The sequence below is a fragment of the Anoplopoma fimbria genome, chromosome 4, assembly GCF_027596085.1.
Source record: "Anoplopoma fimbria isolate UVic2021 breed Golden Eagle Sablefish chromosome 4, Afim_UVic_2022, whole genome shotgun sequence".
Classification (NCBI taxonomy): domain Eukaryota; kingdom Metazoa; phylum Chordata; class Actinopteri; order Perciformes; family Anoplopomatidae; genus Anoplopoma; species Anoplopoma fimbria.
The window spans coordinates 18320345-18340733 of NC_072452.1; the positions used below are offsets into that span (position 1 = coordinate 18320345).

General features: G+C 38.6%; 1 protein-coding gene across 2 annotated transcripts in view; it reads right to left on the minus strand.

Moving 5' to 3' along the window:
- The window catches only part of diaph2 (diaphanous-related formin 2), a 354189-nt gene extending 337790 nt beyond the window's left edge, over positions 1-16399 (minus strand). For both annotated transcript variants that reach the window (XM_054597377.1, XM_054597376.1), the window contains exons 1-2: positions 16316-16399; positions 1502-1534 (exon numbers count right to left, since the gene is read on the minus strand). In XM_054597377.1, the coding sequence (XP_054453352.1) occupies positions 1502-1534; positions 16316-16399 (117 nt within the window). The remainder of the gene's footprint in view (positions 1-1501; positions 1535-16315) is intronic.
- Positions 16400-20389: the final 3990 nt, after the last annotated feature.

Genomic DNA, 20389 nt, shown 5'->3' on the forward strand with positions numbered 1-20389 from the left:
ATGGGGATCGTTTAAATAAAAGAAGCATATTGTGTCCATTCCTTACTCCTATCCATGTTAGCTTTGGGTCAATAGAAACTCTGATTTAATGGTGACACACACCAATAAGTTCATTATTTTTAAGTTGGAGCACTTATTGAAAGTCAGCTTTAGACTGGTAATATTAGACGACTGGGTTTCTAATGCCAGTATGCCTATTGTTCATTAGTAATGTTGAACAACATTGCAACATTTTTAGAATAAAGAAAAATATTAACATCAAATTTTGCTAATTTTTAACCCTGCCCACTAACAGGGTGTTTAAGTTTGTGTTAAAAGCGACGTAAGTAATTAGGCCATGTTGTTACCTAAATCAAAAGGTTCACTTTCTCGGGAATCATTTCGCCAGAGGGTGGCGATAGAGGTACAATCACTGTGGCAAGCCACTATTGAGAGTTTGAGTTAGCATTTGACTACCAAATGGACCAATATTGCCACCTGTGGATCCTTGTGTGAGGCAAAAATAATAATAATAAGCAAACCTACTGAATGTTTGTGCAATAATATTTCTAATCCATTTTTTTGTCTGCTTGTTTAATATCCAAAACAAAAAAGATACATTTTGTAACACACTAGTGGCAAAGACAGTATTTGACATAGCACACAGTAAGACATTTATCAGGACTTACTTACCATCATACCTGTAGGATTACCTGGTTTGTGCTCAGTTTTTGCACGCAATAACTAACGCTCACTGTGGTAACACCAGTGAGGTCAGTTGAGTTTATTATATTAATCAGTTAAGACTATTCTTCTGAATGCAGGATAGTTAAGTTTAGTGTGAAAGCACAATAAGAACATAAGTACACTACATGCAATGCAATCGGTCAACGTTAGTCAAATGTAAAATGGAATGGAGAGGACATGCTGGATGAATGGAGACATATAAATGAAATGGAAAGACAGACATGACATGATGACATACATGATGTCATGACTCTGTTTGCTGAAATATTACTGGATGGATCAAACATACTGTGTGCTAACACAAAAAGTGTTAAAGTTAAGCTATTTGTTAACTATGGGGTATTAAAAAAGCCCCAGGCAGAGACATCTAATCGGAAGTGCGACTGATAATTGCACACTAAATGATCTATGAGCTGCTTATAAAAGTCTAGATGCTATGGGCTGAATTTGGTTCATTATGAAAAATGTAAGACATTTGTTGTGTTAAATAAGAGCACCATAAAAATCCATCTTTTATTTACACAGCGTTATGGAGGACAACAAAAAACAATAAGTGAGACGGGTTTAAGTTTAGCCTTTTTATAGTAACCTTACATGTATCATATCCTCAGTTTCCCATGTTGTGTTGGGTTATAATGTTAATTTAATGAGTTCACTTTTAGCACATTTAAACCATCCACATATTTCAGTAATGAGTCCCATGCAGCTACGACAAAATATGAGATGATGTCAAATCAAAACGAGTCACACGTCACAATTAAACCAAGCACCTTACCATATCATCAGCCAATGTTTTTATGTGTATGTTCTGTTGGAGGGAGGGGCAAAGTATGAAAAAACAAAATCCAACAGAAAACGGCAACACTGCAGACTGCACAGTATGTATCCCATCGGAAGTGCTCACACATGTACAGTGTCCTCTGGTTACTGTCTCATACTCCCTTTAAGAATCCAAATCATGTTTCAAATAAAAAAATACACCAGAGTAGACATAAAGGATATGGTGCTAAATATATTCTCATTTTATGTTTTTCATTTTCCAAAGAGGGTATGAGCATATCCTGGACACTAAACATGCGTAGGATGCGACAATACTTGATGATCTCAAATAAAATAGGGTTTAAATGTATGTGAACTTAAATGTGTGTTCGAGATTCAACATCTCCAGCACACACACACACCAAACAAATGTATAAAAGGAGACGTATCTTAAAAGGACATAAAAATCCCACAGCCACGGACGTAATGAGCAGACTTGTTCACAGCACTCTTTGAAAACATGAAAGTTCGTGCTGCTTTGTTTCGGTTTGGTGTATTCCTAAAATAATAGACTTCCGCAAGGCAATATTTCACTGCCTGGCAAAGTCAACCACCAGAGAGTTGCTTTATCTCTGTGTGTTCTAAAGAGCATCTCTTGTAATGACAGTGGCCCAACTAGATATTATTGTTCTATATCTGTTATGATAAAGTCCAGACAAAGAAATTCCCAACTTTTCAACTACCTGTGTTTGCTTGCAAATCAAATCTTAGCCACTTCAAAAAAATGTTGCGTTGTTTAACAAAAATTAAAACTCCCAACTTCTCTTTGCTACAGATGTTTATCTTCGTCTCACACACAATAAGACAGGCTACCGCCAAAGGCTTGTGGCTCTGCAAGGGGACAGCCATTTGCAACACACCTCAAATGGGAAGCAGAAGCAACACTGCCATATGCTGTGGTGCTAGGCTGTGAAGCACTAATGAGTAGGGAGATGAGGGGTGGTGATGGCCATAAAGCCTGCCTCCAGCCGAAGATTTCACCACTATTCTAATCAGGAAACTACTGATGCCGGGGCAAGCAAACAGATTGGCTCTAACCTGCACCTCTCTCTGTGCGTCTTCATCAGCTGTCGCTGTGGGCAACGCTGAGCAGGCACTCAAACTGCCATATCCATCACTAGCTTTGTCTGCAACTGCTGATCAACAGTTGGGAGATAAAGCTATGAGCCACAGAAAACAAAGGCTCAGTTTTCTATGCGCAGGCATCATGTGTTTTCCAAGCTGTTATTTCAAGTCAGGATAACAAATATATCATATTCATCCGGTATTATGCAAAAAGGCGTTCTGCCTAAGATATCCAGGTATTTGTTTCACCGTCATTCGTGGGCTTTTAGAATAACTACACAACTTCTCAAAATATCAGTGAAACTGAGAATTTGACCAGGGCCACAACTTTTCCCACTTCTAACTCAGAGAGTATGTATCATTAAGCCCAGCATTCTCTTGAAGTCTAAAACTGCGTGAAACAATAGCTAATTTTCAAATGGAGTGCTTAAACATTTTCTAATCAATTTAACAACAATCAAACCACTGTTTGGTTAATTGCCTTGACTTGAGGGCCTTTCCTTGCCCATTATCTTGGCAACATCGCAACAATGCAATTTAACATCGAACAATTAAGCTTGCATGTCCTCTGGGCTTCTCCCGCTTATTAAAGTAAACTTTTTCATCATAATAAATGTTTATTACCAAACACATATTCCTCTAAATAACCTAATCAAATTAGCTCTGGGTCCCTCCTTAATCAAATATTATTATGACTCCATGCAGATCTTTAAAAATGAAAACACAGAGCAATATCCCGGAACTTGAGAGTCAATTTGGGGACACAGACCCATACCAGTATGCACTTTTCACACAATACCTTTGTAAATTAATATCATAAACTACAATTAATGTTATTATTACATTAACTCATTTAGATAATGGCCTTTAATCGATCTTAGTTTCATTAGGGTGTCACATGCAAGATGGACAAAGGACAAACTTTTTTTCCACTTGGCTACCATTGCACAGCTTTTAAATAGCAACGCCTGTTATTCCCAACCAATTTAGCTAGACCATCTGTATGATGTCATTTTAACTCGCTCACTGGAACTATCACTATAAAATCAGTAGCCACGATGCCTCTGTAAAACGAGTTTAGAAGGAAATTAGGTTTTACTTTAATTAGTTCTAATAATAACAAAGGATTACTGGGACTATAATGCAATGGGCTTGTTAACAGTTCTTGGCAACTTCATAAAACTATCTTGTGTCCCTGTTTAATCAACTGCTTGGTACAGCTACAGGCAAGTGAGCGCAAGCAGCACTCACACCTTTTTTTTTTCAGTGTGGCAAAACAAAGTCACATTTCCTTTAAAAAAAAAATAATAATTCCAGACGCTGAGGGAAGAGCAGTGAGAAATGTAGGAAAATTGTGCGATTTTCATAATTACCCGTGTACACTGGTACATTTCTCGCATCGTGTTAGGTGTTCATTTGTTTAATAAACTCCAAGGTTATTTGTTGTTTATTCAGTAAGTAACAATTAGAAACATACTGCACTACATAATACCTATTTGGCACATTTCCTTTTGCCTCTCTAGTGTTTATTAAGAGGAGTAAAGCACATCTCATTGCTGCAAACATCAACGATTCAGTGCAGAAGACTGATGCTGCATTGAAAACATCTTAGAGACACTGCTGACAACCATAAGGAATATACTAATTAACTCATCAGAATCAGTAGGGAGTGACATAAAAGAGCTGTTAGACACAGACGCTGTACAAAACTCGCTTACTGCACTCAACACCCAACAACATCAACAAAAGACATAAAGAGCTACCAGCAAAATGAATGGCTAAGATTTCTTTACTGAATAAAAAAGTATAGTATCAGCACGCTAGTGTAGCCAAGAACAACTTGTCAGTAAAAGCATACAACTTGTCAGTAAAACAAAGGTGACACATAAAATACTGCATATAGGCTGTAAACAAAAGGCACTTTTACTGATGTACTGATCTTGATTTATGTCCTAGAGGGAAATTAAATAGTTTTGATGCATTATGTGCAATGTGAAGAGGATAGGGTTTACACAGAAACTTTGTAGCCTCAGTCAGGAGTTATAACCTAAAAAGAAACATTAGGGAACCCCTACATCAGCATGGTACAGTCTGGATAATTTGGATTTTAATTCTGCCAAATACCGAATTGCCGAATTTATGTGCGTTACTTACTTCAGTAGCTCATTGCAGTTAATTTGCAATTAAACGAAATTTTCCTATTGTGACAACAAAACTAAGAGGAGGAGGAGTACTCCGCAGATAAAGCACACAACACAGGGGACAAATGTTTTTGTTGGAACAGTTGCTTGGAAAACTTGGTTTGCCAATTTGCCACAGCTTGTAAACATTACAGCACCCTAAAGCTCAGTAACAGTATAAAGCATACAGGATGCAGCGACACATATAGTGATCGCAGAACACCTAAAATTCCTAAAGCTCCTTTCGAGCTCAACTAGTCAGCAGAGTAAACAGAAGTGGTGATGCGTTTTAAAAACAGCTTACCATAAAGGAAGAATTGCCATTCACAAAACTCACAGCATGGTTTGAATACATTTAAAGGTAAAAAATAACTGCAAGTGAATCCGACACACAGTGACTGCAGTCTATATACAAACTCCTATAAGAGTGATAGATAATCTATTACTTGATAATAAAAAAAACCTATCAACATATGACAGATAAAGTACATATTTAAGACGGAAAAAGAAAGAAAACTTTGTGTCTTTTTCTGAATGTCTCTAAATTGGGTTGTTGCTCCTTGATATTGTATTAAGGTGCATTAGAGCTCTTACTAGAAAAAGGTGTGGCGCACTGTCCAGAGCCCTAACAAATACATATACCTGATTACAGATTTGACCACACAGACTTTAATTATTAAACCATTATCTACATATACTATTATTAAATGTGTCATGTGAAGGAGGAAACCAAAAAGCACAAAGTGAGCTCCAAACTGTGGAAGCCAAACTAGTAACATTACAGATTAATGTTTGACAGTGATAGCCAAATTACATAATTTGTCTTTGTGTAATTGGATAGGATGTACAGCATTGCCAATATCATGCTCAATTTGGGGGGAGTGGCATCAGGAGTGGCACCAAATACCAACCGAGTAACTGAATTAGGTGAAGTCTAAATAAATCACTTTGTCTAAATTAATCTTATTACAAAGTCTTCTCATTGGCTGCTTGTAAACTCAGAAGGTTAGTGCACTGCACAGCCTGTGCTGATACAAAAAGATTTATGGTGGCATGAAAGTAACATTTATCCTTCTTGATAACATTTATCAAATCAATCTTTATGTTTGCACTGTGAGTGCACCCTTTTCAAGCAGACAGAGACAAGGGGAGAAGAGTACCAAAGACACACTCAAGCTACTTTCTAATTGATCTTGTGAGCTCGTAGTTACGACATGAGAAGTCATGTACACAATATGCATTGCATTCAAATGCTTGTAGGCACTGCTGCTAGGCAACGGCAATATTAACGTTGTAGTCAGCATCTAGAGGTCATAGAGGCTAAAAATGTTGCAAGCTGGTGCGCGAGTTACGTCATGCAGGAAATGCAAAGGCATGACGAAAGAGGTCAAAGATGAGGCTGCTATGTATATCAACATTTTCCACAGACATATTGTAGTCTTCGCTGGCCTCCAAAATGTTTTGACAATGTCAGCAAACACGTCACAAGTCGTGAACTTTGAGCATTCAGAAAATGTCCCCTTCCAGGAGGAGGTGATTTACACAAGAGCAGGGGTGTTTATATGGACTCTTCTTGTTAACACTGTAAACACCACCCAATTTGAGGGCAGCATAAGACCTTATTTACACCTGACCCTTCATGTGACATATATTGAAACTATATTTGGGGAGCCTTGTTCCATTTAGAATATATGTACCCTTAAAAATGTCTTCGGAAGCCATGTAGAAATGGAAATAGTGTTTCGCTCACACTATGCAAATAATTCTTCCAGAACGTTAAATGACAGTAAACATCTGTTTCATTTGCAATACAGCCATGAGTCTCATCTTTATTGTGCTCATTTTTCCAGCTCTTGGGCCGGTTCCAAGAAAGAGCTTCCATGAGTTGTCTGAATAACTCAGCAGAGTAAAATCTTCAACATTTTTATGGTTCTGAATTCTACTCAACAAACTGAGATGATTCAGGAAACCTGCTGCTTGGAACAGGATTCTGCTCAGTTGACAACATAACAGCATGCCGGTGATGTACATTGTTAATAAACGATTCAAATCAAAAAATGAATTATCCATGTGTTTTATATAAAATGTATTCATAGAAATTAGTTTCTATTTGCATGTAAGCAACAAAATGATGACGTAGTCACAATGCAAACGATATTTCCTAAAGCAGCAGTAAGTAAGTTCCATTGCCACAAATCAGGTATCACAATTATAATGGCCTATAGAAGTTGCCCAAATGAGGGCTGCATGATATTGGATGAATTGATATTGCAATATTTCTTTCAGCAATGTATATTGTGATATAAAAAATATCCAAAAACCCTCAGTTTTGGCTTCTTTTTAAATTTAAATGCATCATCTGGTGCACTTTGAGAGCAACAGTAAGAAGCTAGCTCTATTAACAATGTGCGCTCTAGTAAACACTTAAATAATTAACACATTGGTTGTATAAATATGAATGGTGATGGCAAGAAAAAAGTCACACCCACAAAGCATGGTTAATGAGTGGGATTCTGACATCACTGCAGACCCCTCGCCCTGACTGCTAGTTTTCCTACTGTATCAAGCAGCGAAAAAGTTGTATCATAACGTGTTTGAGTTAAAGACAAAAATCACTGCTTTTCAGCCTTATCTGTACCTATCATAGTTGTCTTTTTCTCAAGGCGCAGCTGCAAAATCTGTTGTTGCCAACAGAAACCGAATAATTCTGCTGCAATGAAAGTCAGCATGGGCAGTTTTTGTTACATGTTGTCGCCGACGACAACCCAGCAGGAGCCGGCCATGTTTGCGTTATTATATGCTTTAAACTTTTCCTCCTCACTAGTGCTGGAGACCTTCTTCAGGATTCCGAGTGAGAGCCGCCAACGAGCCACTGCAAAGCTGCAGCAGCTCAGCGGGCAGCAGGCCGGCAGAGACAGACAGCGGGGGAAACAGAGCTTAGGGACGGAATATTTCCACATCTAACTTTGCAAATTAAAGTTGGCTTTTTTTTTCCGAACAAACCAGAGTTGCTGGTTGTTGGAACAGTAGAAAGACGGACTTATGGTTTTGGTTTCATGTTGTCTTGTCCAGTTTTAATAAATTGTGTTTAATGATCAGTTAACAAGTCAATCAAAGCCTGTCTCGGTTCTGTGTTAACACGTTGTGAGGAACTTGAAATCAGAAGGTGTACGTTGTATTTGTAAAAATGTAGTTGTAAAAATATTTCCTTCGTTTATATGTTTTAAGTTTATTTTGTTAAGTTATCAAACATAGCGATCTTGCGGCTAGCACGCACGCAATGCATCCTGGTATATGTAGGCACAGCTAGCAAAGCACCGCAGCAGGAGAGATTAGCTTTCTCAGTCAATGTAGCACGTACTGGGGGATTTATTTATTTATGTGATTAACAATATTTACTATCATCACTTTAGTATTATCCACATAAAAAGTGGCAAATTTTTCCCTTTAATTTGCTGACATTACACATCCTGTGTTGTGACAACTGCGCATAAACACATCACATTGTTGATGCTGAAATGATATATCATGCAGCCCTAGCCTCCAAAACAGAAATGTTAAAGTCAGATTCATGTGTTTATTTCTGATCAAACTGTCATTTAAGAAACAAGGAGTCACATATGAGTTGCTTCTACCTGCAATTAAAATAAAGACATCCACATCCAAACACTGTCTGTGAGTTAGTCACCACAAATGGGATTAAACAGCAAGATCCACTCAGTGGATTCTGAGTTCTAAAACAGTACACTAGGTCCATAGTGTTATAACTGCAGGCAGTGCCACGAGCGTACACATGTGGCAAGCTACCGCACAAACAACAAGGGACACAGCCTCTTATCCTGGCACAGTGAAATCTATCAAACACAAACACCATAATGGCACACTTGTTCTCTGTGCAAACTGGATCAGAAGCAATTTAATGAAGCACAGAATGTCAAGTTATTCTAAATAAATAAATTAAGTCTTGACAGATTCTGTCTTGACCTTCACTGTCATTAATTTAAAAAAAAGAAAAGAAAAGAATAAATGAGTGAATTTCTGTGAAAGCTGAAGTGCCTTTAAAAGGGCATGAGTCTGTGGTAGCCCTATTATTTCAGGAGAGTGCTGGTTCTGTTTACACTTTCCTAAAACAGCAACTATTGAAAGGGGGAAGAACACAAAAGCCAGCAGAGCTTGGATTTGAATGGCACCACACTGGATGGCCTGACCATGTGACTAGCACAGCGCTGCCCTCAGGTTATTGCTGGCTCTCTTGAAAGCATATTTGTATTACTGTACCCTTAAGGGTTGGCATGATAAGCAGCTATAACAAAAGTTGAGGTTAGTAAGAAAGCCTGGAAAGATATTCTTAAATTTTACATGACATCCCAGAGAAATGTAATTTATATTAGCTGACTCTTGTACAATGAGAAATCCAGCAAGGATTATTACTGTTATTACAGCTACTTTATGATGTCAAAATTACTATTCTAACCTATTTTAGCTGCTATTTGAAATCAGGCTATTATTGTGCATTTGTTCATTCAACCTCTTTTTTTCTCTAATTGCTTACATGTGCAAAAACATGTGAACTAATGACCTTGTATCTGTTTTCTGATGATAATTAGAGAGCTTGCTTGCTTGTTTTTAAAAACAGTAAAATTCCAGGAATACTTTTGCATTCATCGCTGATTATGGCTGTCACATACCTCTGTGATATTATACATAACCGTTACTAAATTGTGAGTCTTTTAAGAAAAGATGACGTCCCAATGTCAAGCCTTTTTCATTAGACATGTACAAGGCATGTACAGGTTAGTCGTGCTTACGCATTGACCTCTTTTCACAGTGTCCCACAAAACATGAACAGCTTTATTCAATAAATCAATCATTTTATATTTAATGATTAAATTCTCCAGTTCAAATACTATGAATGCTCTCAAATCTCTCCATATACTGCTCGACTAGAAGACTTGCATCCAAGCACATGCTTCTGTGACATATTACATTGCACTGTATATCACAGTAATTGTCACATTCTGTCTCCTACTTGCAACTGTCACTGATTGTCACTGATTTAAAAAAGTGTGAATACAGCTGTCGTCTTACACTGATGAATAGTAAGCTAAAGCATGACAGTGACAATGACAAACAGCTCTCATCAAAGAGGGAAGCATTGCAATCCTTCAATATCAGAGAAGTAAAATATGCCTACATCAGACTATGCAGTAGTTCAGTCTAAACAGTCTACCACTCATGAATCAGCAAACTACTGTGCGCAACTATGACCAAACTCAAAGTTCATTCATGTATTGTCACAAAAAGTAAACTTGATGCTCAAGATATGTCCTATGTAGTTTGTTTTTAAATATGTAACAGAGGCAGCAAAATCAATTTCCCGTTCTTAAATCTTGGCTCTCATCTCAGTTGGTGAGATTAGAGCTCAGTCGGTTTCTTCCTCTGTGTGACTAAAGCATTCATCACCACTTCCTCTCTCAAACTTCCTGAATGCCATTAAATCGCTCACATGTGGTCCGTTTCCTGCCTGATCTCACACGTCTCCCGGACACAGTGGCGGTTAAATTCAAACATTGATACATGAAGGGAAAATGTAAAAAAAAAAAAAAAAAAAAAATACTAAGCAGCACATTGAAGATAAATAATAAGTAAGACTAAATAACAGAAACTTTTTGAGGTTGGCCAAACGGGAGATAGGCAATGTAGAGCACATTCAAGTGTGTGACAAGCTGCCAACCTGTGCTAACCATATGTTAACATAACCTAAAATGATCCCTGAGGCTTCCATAAAGCTCATGTATCAAAGCGTCAAAGGCTTCAAAGGCCCCAGCTTCCAACAGCAACTGAAGAGTGAGCCATTAAACACGATTTTCAAAGTGATACTGTCAAAGCTGTGAAAAACATGAAGGTTAACAACACCCTTGCGCTGCAGAATACTTCATTCTGACACAAAAAATGTACCACTTTCAAATGTAGGGTTCTGGACTAACATGTAGCAGAGCTGAGTGATGTGTACAAAAATAAATCCTAGCTTGTTCCTGGTGAATCACAATATATATATTTTGGTGCGGTAAAACATTAATTGTATTTAGTTGATGTGCATCACAATAAAGTCACTCTGGAACTGTCATTCAAGCTTTTCATAACTTATAGAGAGAGAAATAATGTTTTTAAAGGCAACCAAATTGAACATGGGGCCTTGTAATGAAACAAATCTTATATGATCCAACAATGATAATTAACTTTACATTGCCCAAACACACTTTTAAGCATTTGCATGTCAATAAAATATTTTGGTAGCCAACAGAATGAAAAGCCACGTCGGCCTTTCCAATAAGCTCTCCCTTGTCCAGGGTCTCTCATTCCAGACGTCACTGCTGAACTGTCCATTCATTACTGAGGCCTTAATTACTTTAATCACCAACGAAGTGACAAGCATGATTACAATCATTAAATCCCAATTTAATTAATAGGGGTTCATTACAAATTACACACAAAAAAAAAAACGGACAGATAATGATGGACATGTGCCAATGTTGACACTATGCCAGCCTCTCCTTCTGCATATTTTTAAGGTAATTTCTAAAGGGCATGAAGGCAAAATTTCAGACACACTCAATTGCACCAATAACATAAAAGCAGTGGCTGACTTTTAGCACACTAATTTAACGCTACTGCATGTATCTACCTTAGCGTTAAAGTCCCTCTATAGCCGCAGATTAAAGGCGGCTGGCACTGCTGTAACGTTATATTTACGGTCAACTCACATGCTTACCTACATTGTGTTCAAAACTGTGTTCTATTCTTAATCAAGTCGTTTATTACCGACACTGATTGGTACTTCTGCTCTGCAGTTATGAATGAGTTTAATCATCAAACATGTATTACTTCACACAGAACATTACTGATTGTTGAAAAGCATCACATCACAATTTTACTGACTTGCTGAAGTGCAGCTAAAGCCATTGGCACATAGATGTCTGCTACCGCATGACAATCTCTTCCACAGAATATTCTTTTGAAAATGTATGATATCACACATTTTACTGCTACTTTACTATAACTGATCCTCGTTTACCATTATCATTCCTGCTCACGTCAGATCGGTCATGTGTGCTTGAGTCAAGGTTTCTAGTCAAGAGAAAATGATTGTTACTGTATATATGAAATAATGGCTCACATAACAAACAGATGCTAAACCTAGAAGTCCTCAACACAAATTCTACATATTAGGGTGCATCAAATAAAATGTTGCTTTTCCACATTCTGATTGTAAGTCTAAAATAAAATGTACCAACACAGTCTGTGATGTGAAGTCACATGGTTACATGGAGGCACTTGGATGCCTCATTCTGTTCATAGTGAGGTCGTCTTTTACTCTGGTATGCAGAGGGATCATATCTTTTCCCGTTCTGTGAAACCAGTTCCCCTGAAAGTCTTTAAAAATACCTCATTCCATCTGCCTGTTCCTGTTTTTTTGCAAACATCAAAAAAGGAAATTATTAGTATAGCAACTAACAGCAAAGAAGTTTTGAACATGTTGGTGTTCTTCAAACGTCCTTGGCTGTGTTGAGTATCTACATTCTGGGCCCAAAGCCCAAATGGTACTTCTGTGATGTAATGCTGCCCAGTGACTTGTTAAACAAACATACAGCTCTCAGTGTTTCTCCTCTAAACTGGTTTGACTTTGCTGAAACCAAACTGTGCACGTGTCTACCACTTTGCTTACTAGCCATGCAAATGCTACTGTACTTTTCAGCGGTGTGGAAAAACAGTGACAACCTCTACTTTAATCCAGCTCATGACAAATTTCATCTCTGTGTCTGGACCACAATCACACAACCTACACTGCATGTCAGGAATGTGAACCATATATGGTGAAAACTATAAAAAGTTAAGTACAAGTAAATATTAAAGTATGTTTTGTCAGTAGGAGATGACATAATCATCTATTAGACCTCTGCAAAGAAAGATTAATTGCATTTTTTGTTTCAATTTCCATATCTTAACAGATTCTGAAATGCAGTGTCACCATCAAGCTTGTTCACTTCAGCTGATTTACATATCCACAAGCAAACTTGGAGCTAGAGTTTACATAGGGGTAGCTAAAAAGTTGGGATAAACAAAAGAGGATCGTGGCTCCACCCAGGGGTGAATGATTACTTCCTACCCTAAACTTGCAGCAGAGACAGTTCAGGCGTCCTTTGCCTCTGACTGCTCTGCCAGGAGTATTGAGCAACAGGGAACAGGCCTGAGAACACTTTAGGAATGAAAAGCAATGATCTCACAGAGACCTTCCACTAGTGATTTGCTGAGTGCTTATGTCATCCAGGCTCCCTTGCAAGCAAATTACAAACCAGGGAGGCAGGACATGCAATAGATGCAGGCTGTTGTTAGGATTGAACAGGACAACACCCTTTGGTAGCTCTGGGAGTTTGAGTCATTTCAGTCCATTGTGGGGTTCTCCTCTGGCAGTTCATATGGTCATACTTTCCCTTACATTAACTTTGCTGGAACACAACCAGTGACTATACATTTCCCCGATCTGAAACACAAGAGTGGTACTGTTTCCCTCATTATGTCAAGGTTTTAGGAAAACTGCATACCAAAGCAAAACCTCCTTTCTACAAAACTGAGGAGTTAATGAATTGATCCCTTTCTACAAAAGTAGAAACACAAATCAACAGGCCTATACAGGCGAAATACAAAGCAACACTACTATGAGTCAATTATTGGCTGTAAAGGCGTTGTCTAAAATTTTCAACTGTAGCCAAGCTGTCCACGCTGATAAATATGGAAAAGCAGAAACAATGATCGACGGCAAATAAAGTTTTTAGTCTCCGATTCCTGGAAAATGACTTTCAACCACTGGTTTCTACAGCTGCTGACAGCGTGTAAGCAGAGACATGCACTGAACACACTCAGTTATATAGTATAGATTTACAGATTTACTGCGGCACTTCATTGTTGCAAAGCAGCTGCTGGATTCTTGCAATGTCACAAGATCACACAAAGAATCCCAGGATCCCTTATATCAAACCAAAAAAATCCATCTTGTCAGGCTCAAAGTAATGCGTTTGTGTCCCGTAATCCGGACCACGGACCAATCAGCGCTGTGTGAGGGGCTACAGAAAGCTCTGGGCGTGGCTTGGGTGTGTGTGAGATGAAACGGAGGGGCGACTTTTTGTTCCATTAAACAATGGCGGCTCCCAAAGAGGTTAGCATAGATGCTGCAATAGCACCAGTTACAACAGAACTGGAGAGTATTTCTTCATTGAAAGAATAGCAAAGAACGACACTGAATGCATTTTTGTGCTCGATGGAAAAGATGTTTTGGCTCTTCTACAAGAGTTTGATTGGCAGATGGTTCATCCAATCACCTGCCACCTTTTTTAAAGTGCCTGTCCTTTTCTAAACGGTTTCCAATGACGGCTTGTGTACCAAACCAACTGTCGGTCAGGTTATTTAGATGTCAAACAGTATCCAAGACAACACCTGCACCACTCCCACCAACAGTCCACCACGCCCATAGACTTGATCTCCTTCCTGGTAATGAACAGCAAGCAGGATTAGCTAAATGACACCACAGCTCCAATGATGCAGGCTCAGGGTTGCCCACTTTCTAAATTATATCACTTCTCACTCATGAACTATTCCACTAGGCAAAGCCAATAGAGAGGCTATGAATGAAAAGAATGTTGACACAGTTGCTATCTAATAGACAATGTCCTCCTGTGACTATGTCATTTATTGTGCTGATAATACTGCTCAAGCTGACCTTGCATAGGTTTTATCAATCACACACACTCACACAGTTCATAAACCAACCATGACGATCTCTTTCACAGAATAATCTTTTGAAAATGTATGATGTATCACAAATTGCTGTGCAGTGACTTTATTCTTTTAATTTACTGCTACTTTACGACAACTGCTCCTCGCTTATCATTATCATTCCTCCTCACGTCAGATAGGTCTGAGGGTCATGTATGCTTGAGACAAAGTTTCTAGTGAAAAGAAAATGTAATTGAAATCATGGCTCACATAACGAACAGATGCATAAGCTAAACCTAGAAGTCCTCAACACTTCACTTTATTATAATTCTACATATGAGGGTGCACAAAATAAATGTTTGTTTCCCAGATTCCGATTGTAGGTCTAAAATAAACTTGTACCAACACAGTCTGCCATGTGAAGTCACATAGTGATATTGGCGCACTGGGATGCCTTTTCCCTCCTCTCTGTTCAGTGTGAGGTCATATTTTACTCTGGTATGCAGGAAATCATATTTTTCCCTTTCAGTCAAACCAGCTCCCTTGAATTCCTTTAAAAATACATCATTCCATCTGCCTGTTTTATTGGATGTTGTGTTGTTTTTTTACAGCATCAAAAAAAAGGACATTATCACAAAGTATCACTACAAAACAGCAGAAAAGTTTTGAATTATCTCTATCTGTGAAAACGGTGTTGTTCTTCTCACGTCCTTGGCTGTGTTGAGTATCTACATTCTGGCCCCAAAGCCCAAATGGTACTTCTGTGATGTAATGCTGCCCAGTGACTTGTGAAACAAACATACAGCTCTCAGTGTTTCTCCTCTAAACACTGATTTGACTTTGCTGAAACCAAACTGTGCACGTGTCTACCACTTTGGTTACCACACTGAACCACAAACGGCACAGATATCATGCTGTGCAATGAGTCACCCTGCAACTGAACTTTTTGTGTCAACAAACACACCAAAGCCAAACTGTCACAACAAGAATGCTCTCCAACAAAAGTTTAAGAGAAGTATTGACGGGGGATAATCACATGATGCGCTGAGTGCTATGGAAAGTCAAGCACTCAGCGTAACAGTATCTCTTTCACTCAGCTGTAACGGCTATTAGCTGCTCTGTATTGGGCTACATTAAATAGTGATAACAACACATCAATAACTATCTGAGCCTCTTCCTGCACTAAAACAGAGATGTGCTGTATTGACAACAATAACGTTTACTCTTAGCACTTATTGTATTCGTATTAGTTTGTTGCACTTATTGTATTCGTATTAGTTTGTTTCTCCACTGTACTTTTGCTCTGGTTTATGCTTTGAGATGCTTGTTTAAGAAAGGAGATGCACTTATGACTTCTGGTGACTAGTAGTTCTCTTGAATACCTATGTTGAAAACACTTATTGTAAGTCGCTTTGGATAAAAGCGTCTGCTAAATGACTGTAATGTAATGTAATGTTATACTAACTGTACAGGAGGTATCAACTTGGTCTGGTTTGATTTTATTTCCCTTCACCATTATACTGACTGATTAAAAACTGTGAAACTATATTTAAAAAAAAAAAAAAAAAAGGCAAATCTTTCAGTGCAATAAGCTGTAATAAAGCTTTGTTTTTCTTTTCTTTTTCACAGGAAGCAAAACTGTACAGTAGTGACATTTTCTGCAACAATGCAACTTTCTCAGTCTCACCAAAGTTGAGAGTGAAATGACCCCCTTGTTTGTGGGAATGCAGGATGTGACTACTTTGAATACTTACCAGCTTTTTGTTTTTACCCTCGTCCTCGCCGGACTTCTTTTTAGAGGGTTTATTCGGGTCATCCCCACCGCTTGCTTGATCCATGTGTATGCTTTTTTTTTTTTTTTTTTTTTTAAGTCAGTTCCTCTCCAGATGAAGACTTCCTACGCGACCTCCTTTTAAAAAAAAAAAAAAAAAAAAAAGTTCTCAAACTCCAGCAGCGGAGCGTTTAACAGCAACTAGTACAGCAAACCATTCAGGGTTAGGTCTTCTCCAAATCCATTCCGTTTAAAAAAAAAAAAAGAAGAAAAGAATAAATGCAAGTCTACCGCTTTCAAACAGTTCTCCTGAATAGTATCCAAAAGTGGAGAGGTCTGCCTGGAGAAGAAGAGGTGTGGTAGGATATGGTATCCGTCCTGAAGTCTCCTCAGCTCACAGCGGCTCAAGGCTTTCCTGAAATGACCAGAACATTCATGCAAATAATAAATAATTACTTTATGACAATGATTTAGGGCGTTAAGTTGCACAAATGTTTTGCTTTTACACGAGTTTCGCCTTTGTTAGTATGCAGGGTGCAGGTATAGTCAGTGTACACACACATTTAAAAAGGTAAACAAATAAATATGATGTGTATTCACGTTTACATGCCAAAGCCATGTGTTTTGACAGGGCTGGACTGTTAGAGAAAGCACACTTACAACAGTGTAGTTGAACAGTAACATAGTAGTAACTCTGGTCAATGACAAGGCTGTTACTGAGCGGACAAAACAGTCATTCATCTGAATTAATGAACAATTGTTGTGATAGTGGAAATCACCGTTGTTCTCTTTGCTTGAGGATACTTTGCAGTGGTGTACACTTAACCAGGCTATGGACGAGCGTTAACAGCCTATTATTGTTTATTTTCACAGACAACATGAAACACAAACACATACAAACACTACGCTATAAACAACGGAATGAACAATATATTAAATGTCAAAGAAAACTCACAGAATCCCATCCAAAGCTTGCATGAGCAACCAAACGTGATTACCAGGCCCGCGGTGATCCCGCCCTCCCGGAGTTCTGATTGGCCAGTGAGACACGTAAGGGGCGGGGCCTCCGCTCGCTATTGGTCAGATGTGTTGACCGTCATAAGGTCGGCGTGGCGTCGGAAGGGAGGAGACTGCTGTGACGGAGAGGTCAGGCCGATCTCACAGCAAGCGGATGGGCCGCATTCAGTAGATCTGTGAGCGAATTATGAAAGAGGAGAGGAGAGCAAGCTAGGCGGGAACACACCCTGAATATGTGTGTGTGTGTGTGTGTGTGTGTGTGTGTGTGTGTGTGTGTGTGTGTGTGTGTGTGTGTGTGTGTGTGTGTGTGTGTGTGTGTGTGTGTGTGTGTGTGTGTGTGTGTGGTCACACAAACACACCCAGATTTGTCTTTGTTTTGGATAATAACAGCTGGTGTTTTATAATGATCTATTTACATAATGGAGCCCATCATATCGGCCTACTGTGTGCTGTGTTCACATAGACAACTAAAGTGTATGTTATTTATGCACATGTAAGAAGGACATTTTAGAGAAATAGAGTTTTCCTTTTTTTTTTTTTTTTTTTTTTTTTTTTTTATAAATCACAAGCTGATTAATTGATTATTAGTCGGTTAACAGAAATGTAAATGTTAACTGTAAATGGCACCATTCTTGACTGAAAACAGAATAGAAACTAGAAAACAAGAAAGTAGAAATGGTGTCTTGACAAAAATAATTATCCTGACGTTCACTTTTTCGGTCAGTCATCAGTTTTCATGAAAATGACTGATGAATCATCATATGACACTAAGTTTTGGAAGTCATGAAAGAACACATCTCAGCATCATCATCAAAACATGTGATAATCAAATGATCATTTAAAGGGATAGATTGGCATTTTGGAAACCCCCTTTTTGGCTTATTTAGACAGGAAGATTGATACCACTCTCCATTAGCTGGAAACCAGTTACTGGTGGAGAGGACTTATTAAGTCTAGATCATATTTACAGGACACCTATTCACTGAAACTAAACAATATGTGATGGGAGGAGTAGAATGAATCAATGTGCATTTAGAAAATCACATAGAATTTGAAGGTTGCAAAATAGCTAAATATAAATGGAAAAATATTTAACCAAGAACAGTCTTGTAGTCACAGAATTTTGACCTTATTGCATTTTGAATGGAGAAAGTGCTATTGGGACACATTTTCCTAAGTTCCGATGCAGTTATGAACTTGGATTTTGGCACCAAAAAAACCGAAGGATCTCAAAACTATGACCTCAGTTAAGTTGACATGTTTCAGTAAACAAGCCTTCATCAGGGCCAGAGTACCAATGATTGACCATTCAACAGTATGAGTTGGATGACATTGTGTGAGCTTCAGCATGCCTGGCTGAATGATGGTCTATCACTGTGTCTGATGGTTCACAAAAGCTTTAATGAAGACAAGAGATTCTGCCCTTGTCAACCAGGAGATAAACAATCAAAAAAGCCACATTTGCCCTTTTGTTGGGAAGGCATGGACAGCATGATTTGTCTGCTTATAGAGTATGTGTCCAGTTGTCTGATTGCCCCACAGACACTAGTGAAGTAATCATTTAACCTTCCCGTTGTGTTCAGATTTATATTGACCAGTTTTCAACTTTACATTGAAATATATGTGTTTTATTTTGTCTGATCGCTGTTGTGACACCCTTCACACTACAAATGTTTCTTCCATTATTTTTCTTGCCAACTGGCATGTAAACAAACTTTTCAAATATTGAAAACATATCAAGAGCTCACATGCTGCTACAGTCATACTTTTTCACTTGCATCATTTCCTTCTCCCTAACAAATCTCACTTCTCCAATCAGGAAAACCAAACATTAGAACCAATGTATCACATATGCTAGTTATGGGAGCAACGCAATGTTGATCCAACCACATCATGACCAAACACTCACATATCAGTGCGTGGGGTTTTGGTCTATAAATAAAGCTTCTCTATCATGCTCTCATATCATTCTGTTGCAAGTGACCACCATGTGCAAGCATCTTACAGTAAATAAGATACTTGATCTCTTACTGGATCATTTCCCTGATGAGCAGCAGAATATGGAGTGTGAAGACATGGTGCAAGAGAAAGTCTCTAAGATAGAGGAAAATACTAACAAAGGTCAGAACCAGGAGTCAACACATTTTAAAACTTAATGAAACACACAATCTTTTATAGACAAACCAAAGTATCGGACAAATTCAAATTTTGTACTTTGATAGCACTAGATGAAAAGCACCACATTTATTGACACATTTAATTTAAGAGTTTAAGACTCTGGTGCTAGCCTACAGGGCAGTGAAAGGAACAGCTCCTTCCTATCTCCAGGCCTTGGTCAAGCCCTACACCCCTTGGCTCTGCTGCCTCGGGGCGACTGGTTGCCCCGTCGCTCAGAGGTCCCTGCGGCCGATCCACCCGGTCACAGCTTTTTTCTGTCCTGGCCCCTCAGTGGTGGAATGAACTCCCCACTGACGTCAGGACAGCAGAGTCGCTGCCCATCTTTAGGCGCAGGCTGAAAACTCACCTCTTCAAGAAGTACTACCCTGAGCCTTCCTCGTAGCACTTATTGCATTCGTATTAGTTGCTGCACTTACTGTATTCGTATCAGTTCGCTGCACTTATTGAATTTGTATTTGTTTACTGCACTTATCCTATTCGTAGTAGTTTGTAGCACTTACTATATTCGGATTAGTCTGTTGCAATTATTGTTTTCGTAGTAATCTGCCTCTGCACTATACTTTTGCTCTGGCTTATGCTTTGAGATGCTTGTTTAAGAAAGGAGATGCACTTATGACTTCTGGTGACTAGTAGTTCTCTTGAATACCTATGTTGAATACACTTCCTGTAAGTCGCTTTGGATAAAAGCGTCTGCTAAATGACTGTAATGTAATGTAATGTAATGTAATTCCTAACCATAAAAGCACTAGAGGAAAAGCTGTCACAAGAGTCATAATGATTCATCTTCTAGAGAGCATGGATGTCCATAGAAACATGTATGCCCATAAGAAACAAGTATGCCGCAGCGGGGAAATTTGCAGGA